The sequence below is a fragment of the Taudactylus pleione genome, unplaced genomic scaffold (assembly GCF_031769625.1).
Source record: "Taudactylus pleione unplaced genomic scaffold, aTauple2 ptg000434l, whole genome shotgun sequence".
In the NCBI taxonomy this organism is placed as follows: Eukaryota; Metazoa; Chordata; class Amphibia; order Anura; family Myobatrachidae; genus Taudactylus; species Taudactylus pleione.
In genome coordinates, this window is record NW_028284836.1 from 5,950,752 (window position 1) to 5,972,210 (window position 21,459).

Genomic DNA, 21,459 nt, shown 5'->3' on the forward strand with positions numbered 1-21,459 from the left:
TAGTGTTAGGGTTATAGAGTCAGGATTATAGTGTTAGGGTTATAGAGCCAGGATTATAGTGTTAGGGTTATAGAGCCAGGATTATAGTGTTAGGGTTATAGATCCAGGATTATAGTGTTAGGGTTATAGAGCCAGGATTATAGTGTTAGGGTTATAGAGCCAGGATTATAGTGTTAGGATTATAGAGCCATGATTATAGTGTTAGGGTTATAGAGCCATGATTATAGTGTTAGGGTTATAGTATTGAGGTTACATAGCTAGGATTATCGTGTAAAGGCTCTGTCCCTGCCCCAACCCCATATTATAACCTGTCCCTAACCCCATATTATAACCTGTCCCTAACCGTTTGGGGGCAGGATCACATGGAAAGACCAAGTCCGTCAGTGCAGCGTGCTCACATCGCCATTCGCCCCCCATCTTCAAGTAAGGACAGGGGACCCTCCTAATTGTTACTGAGATAGGACGATTCTATTACTGGGGGCTTTCCAAAACTGGGTAACTTTAACACGTCTTTAAAATTGTCCCTTTAACAGGCGGCACATACGGTCTCTGGTCCTTCACCTGCGGCCTCCAACTCCTCCCTGCAGGTTTGTGTGTTATAGCTCACTGGTATCTTATTACTGGTGTCTTCTTTATTAAATGTATTATTTGTGTTTTCACTTATTGCTAAGATTAAGGGTCACATCCGGCCCTTTGGAAGGTTACAGAGCCGCCCGTGAGACCCCTGAAGTGCCTCAGGCTGCCCATGGCTGCTCCGTAACCTGCGGCTCTTTTTACACTAGTATATCGTAGTTACATGAATCTTCCGTGTTGTGGCATATAGTATCATTATCTCAGAGCTCCTCACAGTGCACCCATACTGACAAACAAATAGGAAATGATCCGGGACTACAGGAAATAGAAACTGACTATAAAAAACAAATGTTTTTTCGTTTAGGAAAGCGTGAGAAGAAAAACGCGGACATTTATACATCCTAAATAAAAACTGTTTAATAGAATATGGTGCACAATTGTATCATCGTACCATCACTGACATTCTCAGGAACGCTTTCCGTTTCCGATACTCTCACAGGATAACACGCAATGGGCCTTATTCTGAGTTGGACGCAGTGGCGGCGACCAGTCTTTTGCCGCATTTGTGTCTCAGTCTTCGTGCTAATGCCGTCTCCCATTTGTACAGAACTGTGACGCCCACTTGCAGCGACGGTGCATTTCCGTCCAGCGCACCTTTTAGACGCACTATAGAAACTTGCACCAGCCCCATGACAGGTTCAAATTATCGGCCCGAGTATGGCCTAGGCGCCCATGCCCACCCGGGCCACTAAAATTCTCCGACCCTGCGTCTGATCCTGTGCTGCGCCACTGTACGTAGACAATCAGAAGGCATGCTGTGTGCGACACATGCGCAAACGTAACACGCTGGCCGTTTGCGTGGGCCAGAGACACTGCGTCCATCTTCGAATCGGGCCCAGCGATGCGTACGCTCAGCATGATTATGGGTGCTGTAATGTATCCCAGACTTATGAAAACTGGTGCAAATGAGAAAGATGTTGTTGCCCATAGCAACCAATCCTCTGCACAGTTTAGACACTAAAATGCAACATCTGATCGGTTACTGAGGACCGCGCCAGTTTTCACACCAGCCCCCCCATTTGTTGCTACCGAATGCCGTGACACACTTGCGTTCCATGAGTAAGACGTGTGACTGGTGCAGCCTAATTTCTGCATTTCACAGATATTGCACAGCGCATGAATCTAGGAACATGCAAATATTTTATTTTGGGGATATACCTTTGCATATGCACACAATTCATTCTAAAGAACGGTTGATCTGCATTTTATTCATATCAGGCTTTGTACAGGATAAACGAAAGAAGTACAGGTTACCGCATAGCCAGCTTATTATCGACACAATCCCGGCTGATTAACTTCAACTACACCGCTGCAGTATGTGCCGTCGATAATTCACTGTTACCTTGCCGTAGCAAGTAAATTATAACCTGGCGATAATCCCAACTACATCCCTCCACTGCTCAGCCAATTTCCGTCTGTCTCATTTCGTACAGCGCATTTTCAGGTTTTTTTTTTTTTATATAATATATTTATAATTCGTAAAAATATAAATCTGAAAAAACATGTAAATTACATCTGTCATATATACGACCGCCCTTATCCTCTGTGACTTCCGTTCCACTCCCTGTAATAAAATGTAGCATGTCTGGAAGCTGCAGGTTCATTGGTACAAAAGTATATTAATTTTTTATTATTATTATTATTTTTTATTTTTTTTTTGTTAGGAAAAAAAATATATAGAAATCACAGAGACTCAGAATGAAGGTTTCTCTGACCTAAGCACGGACATGTACTTTTTCTCTCTTGGTAAATTGTGGGTGAGGAATTAGATAAACAGTCTTTCTCCCAAGTTCCTGCAAATTCTTATTTAAAGCAAGAGAAAGGGGACCGGCAAGGTTCTGGCAGTATCCGGAAGGAAATACTAGCCGACAATTAAAAACATAAATGGTTTCATGACTTTTTTTGTTGTTTGTGTGTGTATAGTGGGTTTTTTTTTAGTTTGATTATTTTATTTTTTTTACTTTTTTTTTTAACTTTTACTCCAAATATAATGAAATATATTGCACTCGCACTCATTGCATTCCCACTAACTACATGGGCAGATAATTATTATTATTATCACAGTAAACTAGCAGTAAATCAGCTGTCCTGTTTATGATTCAAACTGTCCCATTGCACTGAAGATGTGTGATGCTTCTCCAACAAAGGACAACGCGTTTCGCACCGTTCACTGTAATAGGTCTGTGCTCATCTTGTATGTTCAGGTATAAGGCTCCATTCCAGTCTTTTGTGTCACAATTCATCTTATTTGTATCCTCTACAATATCTACTGGTGAGGCACAATCACCGATGGTCTTCAACTTTGGGTCTGCTGAAACCTCCAGGACAGGTGTTTTACCAAACCAGCCTCCCATCTTGTCTCCCAAGACAGAACCCAAGGATGTCAGGCAGAAATTTTTTAAAAAGGCAACTCCAGAAATTAAGAAAAATGATTTAACTATGTATATGTGGTCCATAAGGTCTTTTTATTTTCTTCGTTATTTCTGTATGACTTCCTTGTCTGAGGCATCGGCCTTCTGTGACCTCCCGAGGACGGCTCCGGGTGATATCTCTGCCTGGTGGATGGTCCGCTTATCAGGAGTTTTCCACCACCTGGTGGGGCAGGGTGACCGATGAACCGTTGATAAAGGAGCCTTGTTTGTCCCTTCCCTTCAGGAAAAAAGTGAGCAATTCGCCTTTTCCCTTAACGTAAATAGGACCTCTCCTGACAAAGCGGAAGCCATATTCCTTGAGGATATCGTGTGTGTCCTCCACAACCTGCAACACAGAAGAGACTGGTCAGAAATCTGTCTCTAGGAGCTGTTGGTAGTGAGGTTCTCCTAGATGTAGTTTCTGTATATTTCCAACAAAGACACCTTGGGGATAACAGGTGCTACGTGGAGATAGGTGTTATAACTCGTAGCCACCAAGACGATGTTGGCCGTAATTTTCTAAACTGCACCGTAGAACCAACAATATGAATCAGATTGGTTGTTACAGGCTACAGCACATCTGTATAAACATGCGCCAAGTTATTCATTACTAAAGGACTTATAATGGAATTGGTATGAAATACCGTCGGCCGCAAGGCCTGGCTGTTCGATTCCCGTCAGCGGCAGCCCGACAGGAGCAGAGTGTGACGCAGCGGAAGCCCGACAGCGCTGGAAATCCCGATCGTGGATAGGTAAGTATTTACTAACCTAACCCTCCTTAGGGGTGCCTAACACTAACTTCCCCCCAAGTGCCTAACCCTAATCCCCCCTCTAAGTGCCTAACCCTAACCACCCCCTTCCCCGTTGCCTAAACCTAAGTCCCCCGGGGGGGTGCCTAAACCTAAATCCCCCCCGGGGGTGCCTAACCCTCCCTCCCCCTAGTCTAACCCTCCCGGGGGGGTGCCTAACCCTAAGTCCCCCCCGGGAGCCCTAAACCTAACCCTCCCCCCCCGCGGCTGTCCGCTCGCGGCGCCCGGCATCCCTACGATCGGGATGCCGGGCGCTGGTCTCCCGGCGTTGGGGAAATGGCAGTCGGGAAGCCGGCTGCCGGTATTTAGGCAGTCGGCTTCCCGATTGCCTCCCCTTATAATTGTTCCTTATTTTGAAAGATCTTCCCAACATTTAAATAAATGGCGACTGAGATTCATGGAGCTGTAAGGTGCAGCACCATTACAGATAGAATTCGGCATTGTGTACATACTGTAACTCTTGGCAACGTGTGTGTTGTTCTCAGACTGTGTTTCACTAAATTCTGCAGATGATACCTGAATGTTTCCCATGACGCCAGTGGATTCCATTCTGCTTGCCACGTTCACCGTATTCCCCCAGATGTCGTAGTGCGGTTTGCGGGCTCCGATCACACCTGCCAGAACTCCTCCTTTATTCAGTCCTGCACAAATGTGATATCGTATTTATCCATAAACATTTCTTACTAACACTGCGTCATCGCTTCGCATCTGCGGGCCTCGGCGCTATGTAGCAGGCCATAACCGTGACTCTAGATGCGTCACATATAATGTGAGCTATTCTGTGGCCTGAACCAGCAACCAGTGACGTCACTAATGCTTGACCTACATTCATGGGGCCTGACCTACAGTACATTCATGGGGCCTGACCTACAGTACATTCATGGAGCCTGACTTACATTCATGGGGCCTGACTTACAGTACATTCATGGGGTCTGACTTACATTCATGGGGTCTGGCTTACATTCATTGGTCCTGACCTACAGTACATTCATGGAGCCTGACTTACATTCATGGGGCCTGACTTACATTCATGGGGTCTGGCTTACATTCATTGGTCCTGACCTACAGTACATGCATGGGGCCTGACTTACATTCATGGGGCCTGAATTAAATTCATGGTACCTGACTTACAGTACATTCATGGGGCCTGACCTACAGTACATTCATGGAGCCTGACTTACAGTACATTCATGGGGCCTGACCTACAGTACATTCATGGGTCCTGACCTACAGTACATTCATGGAGCCTGACCTACAGTACATTCATGGATCCTGACCTACAGTACATTCATGGATCCTGACCTACAGTACATTCATGGAGCCTGACTTACATTCATGGAGCCTGATTTACAGTACATTCATGGGGTCTGACTTACATTCATGGGGCGTGACTTACAGTACATTCATGGGGTCTGACTTACATTCATGGGGTCTGGCTTACATTCATTGGTCCTGACCTACAGTACATTCATGGAGCCTGACTTACATTCATGGGACCTGGCTTACATTCATGGGGCCTGACTTACATGCATGGGGCCTGACTTACATGCATGGGGCCTGACTTACATTCATGGGGCTTGGCTTACATTCATGGGGCCTGGCTTACATTCATGGAGCATGACTTACATTCATGGGGCCTGACTTACATGCATGGGGCCTGGCTTACATGCATGGGGCCTGGCTTACATGCATGGGGCTTTGCTTACATTCATGGGGCCTGGCTTACATTCATGGAGCCTGGCTTACATTCATGGAGCCTGACTTACATTCATGGGGCCTGGCTTAATTTTGTGAGGGCAGCCTATAATTTCCTTATTAACTTATTAAATTAATAGTGGTGGGTCCACTATTGGTAAGTACAGTAATAAATATGGCCTGTTAGAAATACCAGTGTCCCGGTCTTTGTAAGTGACCCACGTAATAGAGATGCAGATGACCATAGAGTTTATTATACACCGGTAGTGTAACACAAAGCAATAGCAGAAAAACATGTGGGGGATTCACTTTGGGAAACAGAGGAAATTATTTTCCATAGAGAACTTTACATCAGACCCAGTGGAAGCCCAGGGTTGGGAACATGGCTGGACTGGTGCTATCAGACTGGGCTTTTGTGCACTGGAAACCCTTCCTATCTGCACACTGTATACGCCGGGTTACTGTGACACTGCAGGTAACAATTGTGCTTGTGTACAGGTCAGTCTGACGCTATTTGTTGGACTATCAGAGTGTAGTGACCAGCGCACTGCGACTACGTACAATTCTGTTATCCACTCATAAAGGCATATTCAATTGAGTGTGAGTAAAACAAAAAACCTGCACCTGTGAGGTTTTTCCTGCAGGTGCGGGTTTTTTGCTATTTAATTAGGTGCGTTTATCTTTCTCTTTTGCGCACCGGTAGGTTTTTATTCTCGCACCTCCAGAGCAAGTGTGATTTTTTCTAAAATCTCTAATTTTAGGAAAAATCAGTGGGACTCGCTCTGGGACCCCAGCGTCACCCCTCCTAATGACTAAGCTTTTGGAAGTTTCCAATTAGCTTAATTAGTCAGTAATTACCTTCCGAAGTGCTGTCTTCTGCATCCAGCGTCGGGTACCGGACTCCAGCAGCAGCGGTGAGTATATAGTGTTTGTGAGTGTTTGTAAGTGAGTGCGTGACCCCCGGTGTATGTGCCCCCCCCCCCAGTATCGCCCCCCGGAATGGGCGCTGGGAGAACTACATCTCCCAGCAGCCTTGCCCCTCCCACCAGCCTCTTTAGCCTCCCACCAGCTCCCTCCCCAGTGAGAAGATAGAGGGGAGGACACCAGGAGCCGCAGAGACCCCCGGGCAGGTAAGTGCAGAATTTTTTTTTAATTTTTTTATACTCAGCGCAAGGTTTTCAGCACCCTTTTTTTAAAATTGGATACCGCGGGTATCGGGGGCGCGCATACCTGCGGTAATCCAAAATTGGGCGCAAGGTTTTTTACCTCGCTAAAGCTCGCGCCCGATTGAATATGCCCCTAATGTTGCTCAGTTGCCTCCAGGATATATACGAGTCTACATAAATATTGTTGCCACCAAAGCAGGTAACATATGAGACAAGACTCACGCAATGAGGAAACACTGTACTGAATAATACAGAGGAATTCGAAATAGAGGAATTAGAAGTACAAGCTGACAGGGTAGATTCAGCTGCAACTATAACCGAGTTGGGGCATTGAGTATATAACAAACATATGTATCATTGTATTTTTCTCAAAAGGCATTAGGGGGAGGGTTAGGCACTAAGGGGGAAGGGTTACATGCTAAGGGGGAGGGTTAGGCACTAAGGGGGAAGGGTTAGGCACTAAGGGGGAAGGGTCACGCACTAATGGGGAAGGGTTAGGCACTAATGGGAAAGGGTTAGGCACTAATGAGGAAGGGTTAGGCACTAAGGGGGCAGGGTTACACACTAGGGGGCAGGGTTAGGCACTACAGGGGAAGGGTTAGCACTAAGGGGGAAGGGTTAGGCACTAAGGGTGAAGGGTTACGCACTAATGGGGAAGGGTTAGGCACTAAGGGGAAAGGGTTAGGCACCAAGGGGGAAGGGTTAGCTTTAGGGTGCGAGGAGGGATGGGGAGGGTTAGGCACTAAGTGGGATGGGTTAGGCACTAAGGGGGAAGGGTTAGGCACTAAGGGGGAGGGGTTAGGCACTAAGGGGGAAGGGTTAGGAACTAAGGGGGAAGGGTTAGGCACTAAGGGGGAAGGGTTAGGCATTAGGGAGGGTTAGGCACTAAGGGGAAAGGGTTAGGTTTAGGGTGCGAGGAGGGATGGGGAGGATTAGGCACTAAGTGGGAAGGGTTAGGTTTAGGGTGCGAGGAGGGATGGGGAGGGTTAGGCACTAAGTGGGAAGGGTTAGGCACTAAGGGGGAGGGGTTAGGCACTAAGGTGGAGGGTTAGGCACTAAGAGGGAGGGTTAGGCACTAAGGGGGAAGGGTTAGGCACTATGGGGGAAGGGTTAGGTTTAGGGTGCAAGGAGGGATGGGGAGGGTTAGGCAGTAAGGGGGAAGGGTTAGGCACTAAGGGGGAAGGGTCACGCACTAATGGGGAAGGGTTAGGCACTAAGGGGAAAGGGTTAGGCACTAATGAGGAAGGGTTAGGCACTAAGGGGGAAGGGTTAGGCACCAAGGGGGAAGGGTTACACACTAGGGGGCAGGGGTAGGCACTACAGGGGAAGGGTTAGCACTAAGGGGGAAGGGTTAGGCACTAAGGGTGAAGGGTTAGGAACTAAGGGTGAAGGGTTACGCACTAATGGGGAAGGGTTAGGCACTAATGGGGAAGGGTTAGGCACTAAGGGGAAAGGGTTAGGCACTAAGGGGAAAGTGTTAGGCACTAAGGGGGAAGGGGAAGGGTTAGGTGCTAAGGGGGAAGGGTTAGCTTTAGGGTGCGAGGAGGGATGGGGAGGGTTAGGCACTAAGTGGGATGGGTTAGGCACTAAGGGGGAGGGGTTAGGCACTAAGGGGGAAGGGTTAGGAACTAAGGGAGAAGGGTTAGGCACTAAGGGGGAAGGGTTAGGCATTAGGGAGGGTTAGGCACTAAGGGGAAAGGGTTAGGTTTAGGGTGCGAGGAGGGATGGGGAGGATTAGGCACTAAGTGGGAAGGGTTAGACACTAAGGGGGAAGGGTTAGGTTTAGGGTGCGAGGAGGGATGGGGAGGGTTAGGCACTAAGGGGGAGGGGTTAGGCACTAAGGTGGAGGGTTAGGCACTAAGGGGGAAGGGTTAGGCACTAAGGAGGAAGGGTTAGGCACTATGGGGGAAGGGTTAGGTTTAGGGTGCAAGGAGGGATGGGGAGGGTTAGGCAGTAAGGGGGAAGGGTTAGGCACTAAGGGGGAGGGTTAGGCACTAAGAGGCAGGGTTAGGCACTAAAGGGGGGAGGGTTAGGCACTAAGGGGAAGGGTTACGCACTAAGAGGGAGGGTTAGGCACTAAGGGGGAGGGGTTAGCTTTAGGGTGCGAGGAGGGATGGGGAGGGTTAGGCACTGTGGGATGGGTTAGGCACTAAGGGGGAGGGGTTAGGCACTAAGGGGAAGGGTTAGGTTTAGGGTGCGAGGAGGGATGGGGAGGATTTGGCACTAAGTGGGAAGGGTTAGGTTTAGGGTGCGAGGAGGGATGGGGAAGGTTAGGCACTAAGTGGAAAGGGTTAGGCACTAAGGGGGAGGGGTTAGGCACTAAGGGGGAGGGTTAGGCACTAAGGGGGAAAGGTTAGGCACTAAGGTGGAAGGGTTAGGTTTAGTGTGCAAGGAGGGATGGGGAGGGTTAGGCAGTAAGTGGGAAGGGTTAGGCACTAAGGGGGAGGGTTAGGCACTAAGGGGCAGGGTTAGGCACTAAGGGGGAGGGTTAGGCACTAAAGGGGGGAGGGTTAGGCACTAAGGGGAAGGGTTATGCACTAAGATTGAGGGTTAGGCACTAAGGTGGAGGGTTAGGCACTAAGGGGGAGGGTTAGGCAATAAGGGGGAGGGTTAGGCAATAAGAGGGAGGGTTAGGCACTAAGGGGAAGTGTTAGGCACTAAGAGGGAGGGTTAGGCACTACAGGGGAAGGGTTAGGCACTAAGGGGGAGGGGTTAGCTTTAGGGTGCGAGGAGGGATGGGGAGGGTTAGGCACTGTGGGATGGGTTAGGCACTAAGGGGGAGGGGTTAGGCACTAAGGGGAAGGGTTAGGCACTAAGGGGGAAGGGTTAGGTTTAGGGTGCGAGGAGGGATGGGGAGGATTTGGCACTAAGTGGGAAGGGTTAGGTTTAGGGTGCGAGGAGGGATGGGGAAGGTTAGGCACTAAGTGGAAAGGGTTAGGCACTAAGGGGGAGGGGTTAGGCACTAAGGGGGAGGGTTAGGCACTAAGGGGGAAAGGTTAGGCACTAAGGTGGAAGGGTTAGGTTTAGTGTGCAAGGAGGGATGGGGAGGGTTAGGCAGTAAGGGGGAAGGGTTAGGCACTAAGGGGGAGGGTTAGGCACTAAGGGGCAGGGTTAGGCACTAAGGGGGAGGGTTAGGCACTAAAGGGGGGAGGGTTAGGCACTAAGGGGAAGGGTTATGCACTAAGATTGAGGGTTAGGCACTAAGGTGGAGGGTTAGGCACTAAGGGGGAGGGTTAGGCACTAAGGGGGAGGGTTAGGCAATAAGGGGGAGGGTTAGGCAATAAGAGGGAGGGTTAGGCACTAAGGGGAAGTGTTAGGCACTAAGAGGGAGGGTTAGGCACTAAGGGGGAAGGGTTACACACTAGGGGGCAGGGTTAGGCACTACAGGGGAAGGGTTAGCACTAAGGGGGAAGGGTTAGGCACTAAGGGTGAAGGGTTAGGAACTAAGGGTGAAGGGTTACGCACTAATAGGGAAGGGTTAGGCACTAAGGGGAAAGGGTTAGGCACTAAGGGGAAAGGGTTAGGCACTAAGGAGGAAGGGTTAGGCACTATGGGGGAAGGGTTAGGTTTAGGGTGCAAGGAGGGATGGGGAGGGTTAGGCAGTAAGGGGGAAGGGTTAGGCACTAAGGGGGAAGGGTCACGCACTAATGGGGAAGGGTTAGACACTAAGGGGAAAGGGTTAGGCACTAAGGGGGAAGGGTTAGGCACTAAGGGGGAAGGGTTACACACTAGGGGGCAGGGTTAGGCACTACAGGGGAAGGGTTAGGCACTAAGGGTGAAGGGTTAGGAACTAAGGGTGAAGGGTTACGCACTAATGGGGAAGGGTTAGGCACTAAGGGGAAAGGGTTAGGCACTAATGGGGAAGGGTTAGGCACTAAGGGGAAAGGGTTAGGCACTAAGTGGAAAGGGTTAGGCACTAAGGGGGAGGGGTTAGGCACTAAGGTGGAGGGTTAGGCACTAAGGGGGAGGGTTAGGCACTAAGGGGGAAGGGTTAGGCACTAAGGAGGAAGGGTTAGGCACTATGGGGGAAGAGTTAGGTTTAGGGTGCAAGGAGGGATGGGGAGGGTTAGGCAGTAAGGGGGAAGGGTTAGGCACTAAGGGGGAGGGTTAGGCACTAAGGGGCAGGGTTAGGCACTAAAGGGGGGAGGGTTAGGCACTAAGGGGAAGGGTTACGCACTAAGAGGGAGGGTTAGGCACTACAGGGGAAGGGTTAGGCACTAAGGGGGAGGGGTTAGGCACTAAGGGGGAAGGGTTAGCTTTAGGGTGCGAGGAGGGATGGGGAGGGTTAGGCACTGTGGGATGGGTTAGGCACTAAGGGGGAAGGGTTAGGTTTAGGGTGCGAGGAGGGATGGGGAGGATTTGGCACTAAGTGGGAAGGGTTAGGTTTAGGGTGCGAGGAGGGATGGGGAAGGTTAGGCACTAAGTGGAAAGGGTTAGGCACTAAGGGGGAGGGGTTAGGCACTAAGGGGGAGGGTTAGGCACTAAGGGGGAAGGGTTAGGCACTAAGGTGGAAGGGTTAGGTTTAGTGTGCAAGGAGGGATGGGGAGGGTTAGGCAGTAAGGGGGAAGGGTTAGGCACTAAGGGGGAGGGTTAGGCACTAAGTGGCAGGGTTAGGCACTAAAGGGGGGAGGGTTAGGCACTAAGGGGAAGGGTTATGCACTAAGAGGGAGGGTTAGGCACTAAGGGGGAGGGTTAGGCAATAAGGGGGAGGGTTAGGCAATAAGGGGGAGGGTTAGGCACTAAGGGGAAGTGTTAGGCACTAAGAGGGAGGGTTAGGCACTAAGGGGGAAGGGTTAGGCACTAAGGGTGAAGGGTTAGGAACTAAGGGTGAAGGGTTACGCACTAATAGGGAAGGGTTAGGCACTAAGGGGAAAGGGTTAGGCACTAAGGGGAAAGGGTTAGGCACTAAGGGGGAAGGGGAAGGGTTAGGTGCTAAGGGGGAAGGGTTAGCTTTAGGGTGCGAGGAGGGATGGGGAGAGTTAGGCACTAAGTGGGATGGGTTAGGCACTAAGGGGAAGGGGTTAGGCACTAAGGGGGAAGGGTTAGGACCTAAGGGGGAAGGGTTAGGCACTACGGGGGAAGGGTTCGGCATTAGGGAGGGTTAGGCACTAAGGGGAAAGGGTTAGGTTTAGGGTGCGAGGAGGGATGGGGAGGATTAGGCACTAAGTGGGAAAGGTTAGGCACTAAGGGGGAAGGGTTAGGTTTAGGGTGCGAGGAGGGATGGGGAGGGTTAGGCACTAAGTGGGAAGGGTTAGGCACTAAGGGGGAGGGGTTAGGCACTAAGGTGGAGGGTTAGGCACTAAGGGGGAGGGTTAGGCACTAAGGAGGAAGGGTTAGGCACTATGGGGGAATGGTTAGGTTTAGGGTGCAAGGAGGGATGGGGAGGGTTAGGCAGTAAGGGGGAAGGGTTAGGCACTAAGGGGGAGGGTTAGGCACTAAAGGGGGAGGGTTAGGCACTAAGGGGAAGGGTTACGCACTAAGAGGGAGGGTTAGGCACTACAGGGGAAGGGTTAGGCACTAAGGGGGAGGGGTTAGGCACTAAGGGGAAAGGGTTAGGCATTAGGGAGGGTTAGGCACTAAGGGTGAAGGGTTAGTTTTAGGGTGCGAGGAGGGATGGGGAGGATTTGGCACTAAGTGGGAAGGGTTAGGTTTAGGGTGCGAGGAGGGATGGGGAAGGTTAGGCACTAAGTGGAAAGGGTTAGGCACTAAGGGTGAGGGGTTAGGCACTAAGGTGGAGGGTTAGGCACTAAGGGGGAGGGTTAGGCACTAAGGGGGAAGGGTTAGGTTTAGTGTGCAAGGAGGGATGGGGAGGGTTAGGCAGTAAGGGGGAAGGATTAGGCACTAAGGGGGAGGGTTAGGCACTAAGGGGCAGGGTTAGGCACTAAGGGGGAGGGTTAGGCACTAAATGGGGGAGGGTTACGCACTAAGAGGGAGGGTTAGGCACTAAGGTGAAGGGTTAGGCACTAAGGGGGTGGGTTAGGCAATAAGGGGGAGGGTTAGGCACTAAGGGGGAGGTTTAGGCAATAAGGGGGAGGGTTAGGCACTAAGAGGGAGGGTTAGGCACTAAGGGGAAGGGTTATGCACTAAGAGGGAGGGTTAGGCACTAAGGTGGAGGGTTAGGCACTAAGGGGGAGGGTTAGGCACTAAGGGGAAGGGTTATGCACTAAGAGGCAGGGTAGGCACTAAGGGGAAGGGTTACGCACTAAGGGGGAGGGTTAGGCACTAAGGGGGAAGGGTTAGGTTTAGGGTGCGAGGAGGGATGGGGAGGATTTGGCACTAAGTGGGAAGGGTTAGGCACTAAGGGGGAAGGGTTAGGTTTAGGGTGCGAGGAGGGATGGGGAAGGTTAGGCACTAAGTGGAAAGGGTTAGGCACTAAGGGGGAGGGGTTAGGCACTAAGGTGGAGGGTTAGGCACTAAGGGGGAGGGTTAGGCACTAAGGGGGAAGGGTTAGGCACTAAGGGGGAAGGGTTAGGCACTAAGGTGGAGGGGTTAGGTTTAGTGTGCAAGGAGGGATGGGGTGGGTTAGGCAGTAAGGGGGAAGGGTTAGGCACTAAGGGGGAGGGTTAGGCACTAAGGGGCATGGTTAGCCACTAAGGGGGAGGGTTAGGCACTAAAGGGGGGAGGGTTAGGCACTAAGGGGAAGGGTTACGCACTAAGAGGGAGGGTTAGGCACTAAGGTGGAGGGTTAGGCACTAAGGGGGAGGGTTAGGCAATAAGGGGGAGGGTTAGGCACTAAGGGGGAGGGTTAGGCACTAAGGGGGAAGGGTTAGGTTTAGAGTGCGAGGAGGGATGGGGAGGGTTATGCCGGCATCTGGATTCTGACCACCGAGATCCCGAGCGTCGGCATCACGTACCCAACCCAATGGCAGGCAGCGGTCAAGCGGGCATGGGTCAAAACACTTGCACAGAAAAGCAAGATAGTACCAGACCGACTGAACGCAGAAAGTTATGAAAAAAAATAAAAATCTTTATTACCTAATTGCGGCTTCTGCGCAGTATTTACACTGTCCCACAAGGACTTTTACCATACAGTCCACTAAAGATCCAGATTTGCAGTAGTAATTCATTATCGATCAAGAATTCCTGTATTATGACTCATTTATAGATCAATATATAAAATACACATAATTGGGAGACATAAGTGTCACAGACATTTTGTGGTTTGGGTTTCCACAGTGTATGAGGGGGGAGGGGAGGGGAGCACTTACCTATCCGCAGCATAAAGTTGTTAAAGGACTGGTAATTAATATTCATCAATGTCACTTTCATTGCCAGGGCGAAGTCAGCCAGATCGGCCAGGTGCTGCCAGCGATCTTTATCCGAGATCTCCTCCTTCTGTAGAGAGACCAAAGATGAACCGTAAGTGAGTCCTGAGGCTGCTACATACCTCCCCAGTCCCAGGACAAATAGAGCATATTATGTGTTATGTACTAATTGCACACATTTGCCTAGAAGTACCTTGTGGGATGTATTGTTACATGCACTCACAAGAGTGGCTCTTGCCTGTACCAAGACGGCTGCCACAGTGCTAAATCTCACCCCCTTATTCAAGGACAGCACTACTGGGAGCTGAACCGCTTGTATCTGCCTAAATACGTCACAGGGCCAACTGGACATAAAGTTAAACACTCGTTTTGGATCTACACCTAGAAATACACTGAGAGACAGCAAGGCGCACTAATAACAAACACAGAGCCGTATTAAATTTGTGCCGAGCCACGATACTTTTTCGTGGCCTGGACTTTTCGCCTACTTCGCCTGTTTTGTAAGTGGAAAAGTATCGCGCGCGTGCCAGCTTTACCGCGTATTCAATTTGAAAGTATGCGAAAACGGCACCCGGCGAAACTTGAACAAGCAGAAAGTACTGTCAGATTTGGGGAAATCAGCCTGACACCCCCCAAAAGATGCTGTGACATGGGGGTTCCCTATGGTACCCCCCGATTTAGCTTGCTGAAGGTATTTGGTGTTTTTAAACGGGCTCAATAGCTGCTAAATAGCGTTTTTCTATACGTGGTGCAGAATAGTATTCAGGAATTTTTTTTGCAGAAAATAAGTTATCCCAGCAAATTTGGGGTACGTGAAAATGGGGGTCAGCATATTTTACAGTTGCTAAAGTTAAGTTTAAAAAATCGTGAAAAATCCACCTGCCGCAAGCCCCTGCAATGAAAAAAACACCTGGGGCATACTTGGGGATTCCCCCAGAGTCAAGTTCGCTAGTTTTTAACTTTGTACCCTAACATTTTTTTTCCGCCCCCTTTTTCAAAGTCATTTTTTGGGGTGTCCTTAAGTTTTTTTTAAACATTTTTTGACACAGTTTACCTTCGGGGGACTGTCTGAAGGCTGCAGGGGGGTTCCTGCAACGTTGCTCCCATTCATAGGCGACACTTTTTCGCCTATTACATTTCATTGACTTTCCGCCTAGGCGGAAAGTCTTTCAAATTGAATACGGGGTAAAACCAAAACAGGCGAAAATGACGTCATAAGTATCGCGGAGCCGGACTTTTCTCCTCAAGCTGAATACGGGCCTTAGTAGGTTTGCATTTTTATGCTGCCATAGAATATCTGACTGTTTCTAGATAATGTAGTGATTACATTCACAAATGTGTCAGTAGTGAGATAGCCCTGTTATAAAGGACAGCTGAAACAGTTTTAGATTTTTTGAATGAAGTATCTATTAACAAAAGTTTACAAACCGTCCAGCAAGTAGGCCTGGCTAGTATAACATCCCAATAACCAGCCGGTTACCAGAATCTGTGTTTTGTTTCCCCCAAAATGTTTGGTTCTGTCCTTTGGGTTACATTTTGCACCCATTGATACTTAAATACTACTAAATATGTGATTTTACTTTTTGTTCAATCAATGGAAATAATCGATTTATTCATAAAAGTTTAGTTGACCCTGAGTTCATCCTGTATATCATAACTGGCAATTATAATGGTTTGTTTTATTTTAACCACAATTTTTCGTGAATTTGGCTACTCGTGTTTTTTACCACACCGGTGATACCAATGTAAGGGATGAGAAGGGAGAAAACTTGTTTGCAACCTAACACAGAATAAATCTGCCCCCTACTCATGCAGCAGGTATAAAGTATCCTATAGGGATACGTTTATTTTTTAGTCATTTATTTTGTGACCTCAGACCTTGACATGTAAAAGGATTTGGCTCCTGCCCTGAGAAATGCCCCCGTGCAACCGAAATAAGAAGCCCTGTGCTTCACCACTAAGGGCCATATCCAATTAGCTGCGGTAAATTACCACGGTTAATTAGCTCGCCCGGGGCTCGCTTGGGGCTATCCAATTAGCCACGAAGTCGCCTGACAATGGCACTTATAAGGGGTTTTTTTTCGGGTTTTTTTTATGTGTCCCGAAAAATAATCCACGATAAGTGCCGTTTTTTTCGCCCAAAAAAAGGCGAGAACACACAGGGCCACGAGCTTATCACGGCTCCTATGTGTTTACGGGCGAACTATCCTATTAATTCGCCCGAATTAATAGGACAGGGATAAAAAAAATTTCGGCGAAAATCTGGGATTATCGGACAAAAATCCCTGTTTTTCGCCGATCGCGGGGATCAGTTAGCGCCCGAACAGTGTTTGGGGCAATTGGATATGGTCCTTATATGCTTTAATGAAATATGAAAAAATATGTATCTATCATTCTGCTGCTATTATGAATATCAAAAAATTGTGGATTATAGCTCATCTTTTAAACATTGTATTTTAGTCTGTTGATCTTTATAAAATTTATGCATGTTAACCTTTTTTTTATGTTTATGGTGTCATACCGTCACAATAAGGAGATACTCCTTTTAAGTAAGGCTAGCGCTTGAGATTAGATACATATTTTTTTATATCGATTTGTTTTTTGGTGTGGGTACACCTTTTTTCTGATCTTGGGCTGCTCTTTCTTACTACGCCCGCAGCGCTTCTAGGTCACCTTTATATATATTTGTTCACGTTTTAATGAAATAAGATTGAAAGGGAACTCAAGAACACGTTGGCTTTTCAGTCACGGTTTCTACCTTGATAATGTTGTTGTATCCGTTTGCGTTCGGGTCTGGCGTCACCCCAGATGCGGCCATGTAGGTGCTGCCGATGGTTTTAATCTTGGTGATACACCGAAACTGCGGCTCATCTAACAGCTGGAACACAGAGAAACATAAGGACCACCCGTTATAATTTGGAACAGACTCCATGAGAGAACTTCAACTGCAAACCTCAGTCATCCATTTCTAACGTGTGTGGTAATGTCTCCCTGATAAACTAGAACAATGGGTCTGGCACTGATGAAATCTGCCTCAGTGACAAATAAATATATCGGCAGCCATTTTATTAGATTTGATGCAGAGTTTAGTGTATTTCAAAGCTGTGTTATCCACTGAGGGGTAATACTATTAATACAATCAGTGTCAGACTATAATGGTTACTAAGCAGGGGTGATCAATGCCATCCCTATGTTGGTGATTAATGGCCATCCCTATTATATGTTATTGTAGTCACACAGCATCATGATTCCCCTTCAGGTTCAAGACTACCTGCCCCAGGTTATAAGGTCTAATGGCGGAGCTCCCACTACGTAGGAGTCATCTTTACATATGGTAAAAACACATTCTTTATTGTGTTTGAGTAAAAATCCTCCACCGTGCAAAACAAATCCATTACAGACGGTGTGGCACGTACGGCATCGAAATCCGAGATGATCTCATTGAGGAACCTCAGGCACTCGATGCCTCCATTGTTGATGCTTTCTTCTGTGTAGAAGTCGGAGAAGTTTGGGATGGAAGCAAACATCACCCCAATCTCATCATACGACTGGCTGTACAGCTCCTGTGGGACAGGAAACATTCATCAATGGCTCAACGTCACCCAGCAAATCGCCGTCACCGGATACCATTATACCTAGAGGTGCAGATGTGCTGCTCCCTATGGGGACTCAGGGCCTGATTCAGAGCCGGACGTTATGACAAGAGCGCTCGCTCTGAATCAGGGCCCTCCTACCTAAAATTGGAGCGGCCTCCTGGCCGCTCGCATAGCTGTGGGTGACCACCCACAGCTTATGCGAGTGGCCAAAAAGATGGTCGCGATGGTCAAGACCATCGCGACCATCGGGCTTGCGATGAGACCCTGCGGTAGGGTCTCGCTGCAGCAAGCCCAGGAGTGCTTTTGGTTCTATCAGAGCCGAGAGCACTCCCACTGACATTACTAGTGATGTCAGTGGGCAGGACCCAGACGGTAGGCGTTCCAACGGGAACGCCTCCGTAAGGGCAGCCACGCCCACCAAAGGGGGCGTGTTGTCACTCACCATCAACAGCACGTTCCCTTTGGTGCGAGACCCATAGCGACGGCTGGCCATCGTTATGCGGGTCTCGCGCATGCGCACGACGGAGCTCCCTCCGTCGTGCGCAAGCGCACTAGGGCACCATCGACCCGCTTGCGAGTGCTCAGCGCTCACGAGCGGGTCTGAATCAGGCCCTCAATGCATTAGGGGGGGATTGTATCAAACTGGAGGAAGCAGAAAGTGGAGGTAAAGTGTCTTTAAAATGAAGGTATTCTATAACTATACCACTAATATACCACCTGTTGCCCCCATAACGTGGAGATATTTGATGTATTATGGAGTTAATTTGCCGCTATTATCAGGGTAATTAATTTAAACTTTTATAGAGAAGTAAAATATTAGATACTATCCGTGATCCTTTACATCACTTACTGCACGTGCTCTGTAGCGATCATATGCACACAGACGAAGTTTGGAAGTGAGGACAGAGTCGTCATCCGTCCATTGACAGATCTGGTCCGGCGGTCTCCTCTTACCTCATCTCTCTTCTTGGAGCCCAGGAAGTGTCGGGCCACGTGTTCGGGCAGCATGTTGGTGACCAAAGCCTCGTTCCATCGCCTCATGTCATACACCTTCTCCTTCTGATCATGGACATCAATCTTCCACAGGAACAAGGTCCTGGCCAACTTCTCCACCTACAAGAGACACAGCTTAGGCTACAGCACGGATGGGGCATCTACTAATGTACAGCGCCAGAATAACGGAAGGTGTGAGCATTGCTCCAGGGTGAGGCCTCAGTTCTCTATCTTTACTAAACCCATTGCAGTGTTTTTTTTTCCTTTTAACCAGCTCAGTTATGTAACGTTCATCTAGAACCCTGGTTTATACTGATAAATGCGTGATAAAAAAAAAGTAGATCGTAAGCTCTTCGGATCAACGGTCTCGCTCTTATTTATTTTTTTCTAATCAAACCCTCGTCTCATAAACGCTGCCACCCGGAGGACAACTCTAAGTAATATAGAAGTTGGCTCCTTATTCGGTGGTGACACAAACACATTTTATCTTACTGGTTGGAGCAGATGAATATACGGATCCTATTTATGAGCCAATATAGGTGTTTATATTTTTAAAAAGTCCCTCTGTGGGTCTGTTATATATTTTTTCTACCGTTAATGGCAAAAATAATACACGCACTCCATGCTGTTTTCTCTACACTGAATGACACCTACTGTAAGAAACATTGCAGCCACACCGTGGGCATGAATCTTGTATAGATCCCGTTGTGTTTTCATAACACATGTATAAAGGTATATTGTGTAACTTATGTCTTAGAGCATCTTGGATTTATCATCATTTTGTGTTGTAATGGGACAAACCTGGCGTCCTATTACCGTTACATCGATGATGTTATCATAATTTTGTGTTGTAATGGGACAAACCTGGCGTCCTATTACCGTTACATCGATGATGTTATCATCATTTTGTGTTTTAATGGGACAAACCTGGCGTCCTATAACCGTTACATCGCTGATATTATCAGCATTTTGTGTTCTAATGGGACAAACCTGGCGACCTATAACCGTTACATAGATGATCTTATCATCATTTTGTGTTTTAATGGGACAAACCTGGCGTCCTATAACCGTTCCATCGCTGATATTATCATCATTTTGTGTTCTAGTGGGACAAACCTGGCGTCCTATAACCGTTACATCGCTGATCTTATCATCATTTTGTGTTTTAATGGGACAAACCTGGCGTCCTATAACCGTTCCATCGCTGATATTATCATCATTTTGTGTTCTAGAGGGACAAACCTGCGTCCTATAACCGTTACATCGCTGATCTTATCATCATTTTGTGTTTTAATGGGACAAACCTGGCGTCCTATAACCGTTACATCGCTGATCTTATCATCATTTTGTGTTTTAATGGGACAAACCTGGCGTCCTATAACCGTTACATCGCTGATCTTATCATCATTTTGTGTTCTAATGGGACAAACCTGGCGTCCTATAACCGTTACATCGCTGATCTTATCATCATTTTGTGTTTTAATGGGACAAACCTGGCGTCCTATAACCGTTACATCACTGATCTTATCATCATTTTGTGTTTTAATGGGACAAACCTGGCGTCCTATAACCGTTCCATCGCTGATATTATCATCATTTTGTGTTCTAGTGGGACAAACCTGGCGTCCTATAACCGTTACATCGCTGATCTTATCATCATTTTGTGTTTTAATGGGACAAACCTGGCGTCCTATAACCGTTACATCGCTGATCTTATCATCATTTTGTGTTTTAATGGGACAAACCTGGCGTCCTATAACCGTTCCATCGCTGATATTATCATCATTTTGTGTTCTAGAGGGACAAACCTGGCGTCCTATAACCGTTACATCGCTGATCTTATCATCATTTTGTGTTTTAATGGGACAAACCTGGCGTCCTATAACCGTTACATCGCTGATCTTATCATCATTTTGTGTTTTAATGGGACAAACCTGGCGTCCTATAACCGTTACATCGCTGATCTTATCATCATTTTGTGTTCTAATGGGACAAACCTGGCGTCCTATAACCGTTACATCGCTGATCTTATCATCATTTTGTGTTTTAATGGGACAAACCTGGCGTCCTATAACCGTTACATCGCTGATCTTATCATAATTTTGTGTTTTAATGGGACAAACCTGGCGTCCTATAACCGTTACATCGCTGATCTTATCATCATTTTGTGTTTTAATGGGACAAACCTGGCGTCCTATAACCGTTACATCGCTGATCTTATCATCATTTTGTGTTTTAATGGGACAAACCTGGCGTCCTATAACCATTACATCGCTGATCTTATCATCATTTTGTGTTTTAATGGGACAAACCTGGCGTCCTATAACCGTTACATCACTGATCTTATCATCATTTCGTTTTTTAATGGGACAAACCTGGCGTCCTATAACCATTACATCGCTGATCTTATCATCATTTCGTTTTTTAATGGGACAAACCTGGCGTCCTATAACCATTACATCGCTGATCTTATCATCATTTCATTTTTTAATGGGACAAACCTGGCGTCCTATAACCGTTACATCGCTGATCTTATCATTATTTTGTGTTCTAATGGGACAAACCTGGCGTCCTATAACCATTACATCGCTGATATTATCATCATTTTGTGTTTTAATGGGACAAACCTGGCGTCCTATAACCGTAACATTGCTGATCTTATCATCATTTTGTGTTCTAATGGGACAAACCTGGCGTCCTATAACCGTTACATCGCTGATCTTATCATAATTTTGTGTTTTAATGGGACAAACCTGGCGTCCTATAACCGATACATCGCTGATCTTATCATCATTTTGTGTTTTAATGGGACAAACCTGGCGTCCTATAACCGTTACATCGCTGATCTTATCATCATTTTGTGTTTTAATGGGACAAACCTGGCGTCCTAT

The 21,459-nt window shown here is 47.6% G+C and overlaps 1 protein-coding gene across 2 annotated transcripts in view; it reads right to left on the reverse strand.

Moving 5' to 3' along the window:
- Positions 1-972: 972 nt before the first annotated feature.
- Positions 973-21,459, reverse strand: part of ADCY3 (adenylate cyclase 3) — a 219,802-nt gene continuing 199,315 nt past the window's right edge. For both annotated transcript variants that reach the window (XM_088447575.1, XM_088447574.1), the window contains exons 15-20: positions 18,530-18,688; positions 17,396-17,542; positions 16,738-16,857; positions 13,923-14,049; positions 4,370-4,494; positions 973-3,390 (exon numbers count right to left, since the gene is read on the reverse strand). In XM_088447575.1, coding sequence (XP_088303701.1) covers positions 3,208-3,390; positions 4,370-4,494; positions 13,923-14,049; positions 16,738-16,857; positions 17,396-17,542; positions 18,530-18,688 — 861 coding nt within the window. In that variant the 3' untranslated portion in view covers positions 973-3,207. The remainder of the gene's footprint in view (positions 3,391-4,369; positions 4,495-13,922; positions 14,050-16,737; positions 16,858-17,395; positions 17,543-18,529; positions 18,689-21,459) is intronic.